The sequence below is a fragment of the Charadrius vociferus genome, unplaced genomic scaffold (genome assembly GCF_000708025.1).
Source record: "Charadrius vociferus isolate BGI_N301 unplaced genomic scaffold, ASM70802v2 scaffold1705, whole genome shotgun sequence".
NCBI classification, from domain to species: domain Eukaryota; kingdom Metazoa; phylum Chordata; class Aves; order Charadriiformes; family Charadriidae; genus Charadrius; species Charadrius vociferus.
In genome coordinates, this window is record NW_009648564.1 from 12,062 (window position 1) to 13,985 (window position 1,924).

Sequence of the window (1,924 nt, forward strand, 5' to 3'; positions counted from 1 at the left end):
TCAGGGACCCCCCTTCACCTTCCACTTCCTCCGAGCGTTGAACTTGCGGAAGTTTTTCATGTTGATGGAGGAACGGCTCCGGTTTGCCGCCTGTTTCCGGCTCAGGGGCTGGTGGGGGTGAGGACACGGCGTTGTCACTGTGTCCCCACCCCACTGCCGGGGGTCTGGCACCCCCTCACCCCCGCCTGTCCTTCTCACCTTGATCCAGGGATGGACCAGGCACTCGGTCGCCGTCATGCGGTGCCTGCAGCACAGCGGGATGAGACGGTTGGGGGGCAGTGAGGGTCCTGGTCCCACATATCCACCACGGGGAAGGGGATGATGGGGACGGAGATGGAGACGGGGATGATGGGGATGGGGGTGGAGATGGGGATGATGGACATGAGAATGAAAATGAGGATGATTGAGATGGAGATGATTGAGATGGGGACGAAGATGGGGATGGTGGAGATGATGGAATGATGGAGATGATGGGGATGATGGAGATGAGGATGAAGATGGGGATGAGGATGAAGATGGGATTGATTCAGATGGGGATGGTCAAGATGAGGATGAAGATGGGGATGATTGACATGGGGATGAAGATGGGGATGGTGGAGAGGATGGGATGATGGAGATGATGGGGATGATGGAGATGATGGAGATGAGGATGAAGATGGGAAGGACTGAGATGGGTATGGTTGAGATGAGGATGAAGGTGGGGATGGTGGAGATGATGGGATGATGGAAATGATGGAGAAGATGGAGATGAGGATGAAGATGGGGATGGCTGAGATGGGGACGAAGATGGGGATGGTGGAGATGATGGAATGACGGAGATGATGAGGATGATGGAGATGAGGATGAAGATGGGTATGATTCAGATGGGGATGGTCGAGATGGGGATGAAGACGGGGATGGTGGAGATGATGGAGATGGAGTTGGGGATGGAGATCGGGATGGGGACGGGAATGGTGATGAGAATGGGGACGGGAATGAGGAGGAGATGGAGACAGAGATGGGGATTGGGATGGGGATGGGAATGAGGCTGGGAACTGAGATGCGGATGGAGATGGAGACAGCGATGGGATGAGGATCGAGACTCACCCTGGCTCCTTCACCAGCAGCTGCCGGATGAAGTCCTTGGCCATCTCGGAGGTCTGGCTGAAGCAGCGCTCCTCAAACTCGTAGGTACCGGCCACAACATTGGAGAGGGTCTCAGCATCCGTCTCGCCCTGGAAGGGGGACAAGCCGCTGAGCCTGCGGGGACATGACGGAGCCATTGAGTGCCGGGACAGCACCGGCTCACCCGCCCCAGCACCTGGGCTTCACCACATCACGGTGTCCCCGTGCCTCCTTTTCCCCTGGCCGCAGGGAGCATCGCCGCGTACTCACAGGATGTAGGTGATGACCCCGATGCTCCTGAAAGGCAGAGGTGGGGGGTCAGGCGCTGCCCTCCCCAGGGTCCCCCCCCACGCCCTGTGGCACCCAGGGGGGTCCCCACCCACCCCCAACTCAGCCCTTCGCCCCCCCGGGTCCCCGCTCCTCACCACATGTCGGTCGCAGAGCTCAGCGGCTCATAGTTTATGACTTCGGGAGCTGGGGGCGAACGCAGAGCCGGGGAGGGAACATCAGAGGGGACAGCATGGTCCCGGCCACCTCCCTCCCCGCGTACCCCGTCCTGTCCCCACCCCGGGGGTCCCTTCGCCACGTCCCCACGGAGCATCCCTGCTGCCCCCCACCGAGCGGGGCTGCTTGGGGACCCCCCGGGGACTCCCCCAACCCCATACCGATGTACTGCGGGGTCCCGCAGAGGCTCTTGAAGGTGACGCCGTCCTCCAGGCGCTGGGCCAGCCCGAAGTCGATGATCTTGATGCGGGGCTTGGGGACGTCCTTCTCCTGCAGCATGATGTTCTCAGGCTGCGGGGATGAGGGCGGGCACGGG

At 60.8% G+C, this 1,924-nt stretch overlaps 1 protein-coding gene across 1 annotated transcript in view; it reads right to left on the minus strand.

Moving 5' to 3' along the window:
• Window positions 1-1,924, minus strand: part of LOC104287472 (death-associated protein kinase 2-like) — a 3,205-nt gene continuing 1,281 nt past the window's right edge. Inside the window, 6 exon segments of the mRNA XM_009886181.1 lie at window positions 1-108; window positions 199-244; window positions 1,087-1,239; window positions 1,375-1,401; window positions 1,530-1,578; window positions 1,770-1,899. Coding sequence (XP_009884483.1) covers window positions 1-108; window positions 199-244; window positions 1,087-1,239; window positions 1,375-1,401; window positions 1,530-1,578; window positions 1,770-1,899 — 513 coding nt within the window.